The sequence below is a fragment of the Lipotes vexillifer genome, unplaced genomic scaffold (assembly GCF_000442215.2).
Source record: "Lipotes vexillifer unplaced genomic scaffold, Lipotes_vexillifer_v1.1 scaffold410, whole genome shotgun sequence".
In the NCBI taxonomy this organism is placed as follows: domain Eukaryota; kingdom Metazoa; phylum Chordata; class Mammalia; order Artiodactyla; family Lipotidae; genus Lipotes; species Lipotes vexillifer.
This window is the reverse complement of record NW_006794028.1, coordinates 1,743,676-1,744,635: the sequence shown is the minus strand read 5'-3', so window position 1 is coordinate 1,744,635 and position 960 is coordinate 1,743,676. Positions and strand designations below refer to the sequence as shown.

At 63.5% G+C, this 960-nt stretch overlaps 1 protein-coding gene across 1 annotated transcript in view; it reads right to left on the bottom strand.

The window, feature by feature from the left end:
- NTPCR (nucleoside-triphosphatase, cancer-related) overlaps nucleotides 1–522 on the bottom strand; it is a 36,364-nt gene extending 35,842 nt beyond the window's left edge. The window contains exon 1 of the mRNA XM_007466992.1: nucleotides 439–522. Coding sequence (XP_007467054.1) covers nucleotides 439–472 — 34 coding nt within the window. The 5' untranslated portion in view covers nucleotides 473–522. The remainder of the gene's footprint in view (nucleotides 1–438) is intronic.
- Between the last annotated feature and the right edge of the window lie 438 nt (nucleotides 523–960).

Genomic DNA, 960 nt, shown 5'->3' with positions numbered 1-960 from the left:
CGCTCTTCCTTTCATGAGTGCAGGGCAGGAGCACGTGTAGCTATCGACAGAAACCAGACACCTTCGATTCCACCGCGGTGGTGGTAGAGATTCTGAAATACCTTTCGTGTCCATCACAACTTCACAACTGCGGGAGTTATTACTGCTGCCGCTGCCCCTGGTATTTAATATTTAAGACCGAAGCCCGGGGGCGACCCCATCACAAGCTGGCTCCTGTTCTCCTGTAGTTGGCCTCATTTCACTTATCTGATGGACTCACAGTCACGTTTTCCGGGGAAGGACACGCAGGCTTCAGACCACCAAGCGTGTAACTTACATGGGGAATTAAAGAGGCCACCGGCCGGAGCCCCTTGCCCAAAGCACTGGACCGCCCCCAGCCCGGGCACCCCTCACGTCCACCCCTCGGCCTCCCGGAGGCGCAGACCCGGGCGGGGTTACCTGGGGGTCCCGTCAGGAACACGTGCCGGGCCATACGCGTATGACCGGGTTGGGGGTCACGGCCCGGGTGGGGGTCGGGGTCGGGGTCGCGACCCAGAGTCCGCCCCGCAACGCCGCAGTCCCCACCTCCGCCAGCCGGAAGCACCGCCCTCTCCGCCAGCCGGAAGCACCGCCCTCTCGGCCGCGCATGCGCTCTCCCCATTCAGCCTCGGCCCGCGCATGCGCCTTCCGCTCTCAGCCCCGGTTCCCGCAAGCGGCGTCCGCCTGCCTAGGGTGGGAGGATAGTGGTCGGGTCTTCTGCGCGTCCCTGTATTCCAGCCTCGGTGTTGGACTTACGTGGGGTGTTTGAGAGGAGATGTGCGTGAGAGCGTGTTACTGAACCAATCCTGCTCCAGGTGGGCGCCGTTGCCCGAACTCTGCCCCTGGGATGGGACCTGCGAGCTGAAATTCCCCCGGGCTGCTGGGATCAGCCCTCCTGAAGGAGCCTTGGCCCCTGGAAGCCTTCCCCAAAGGAGGAGGCTT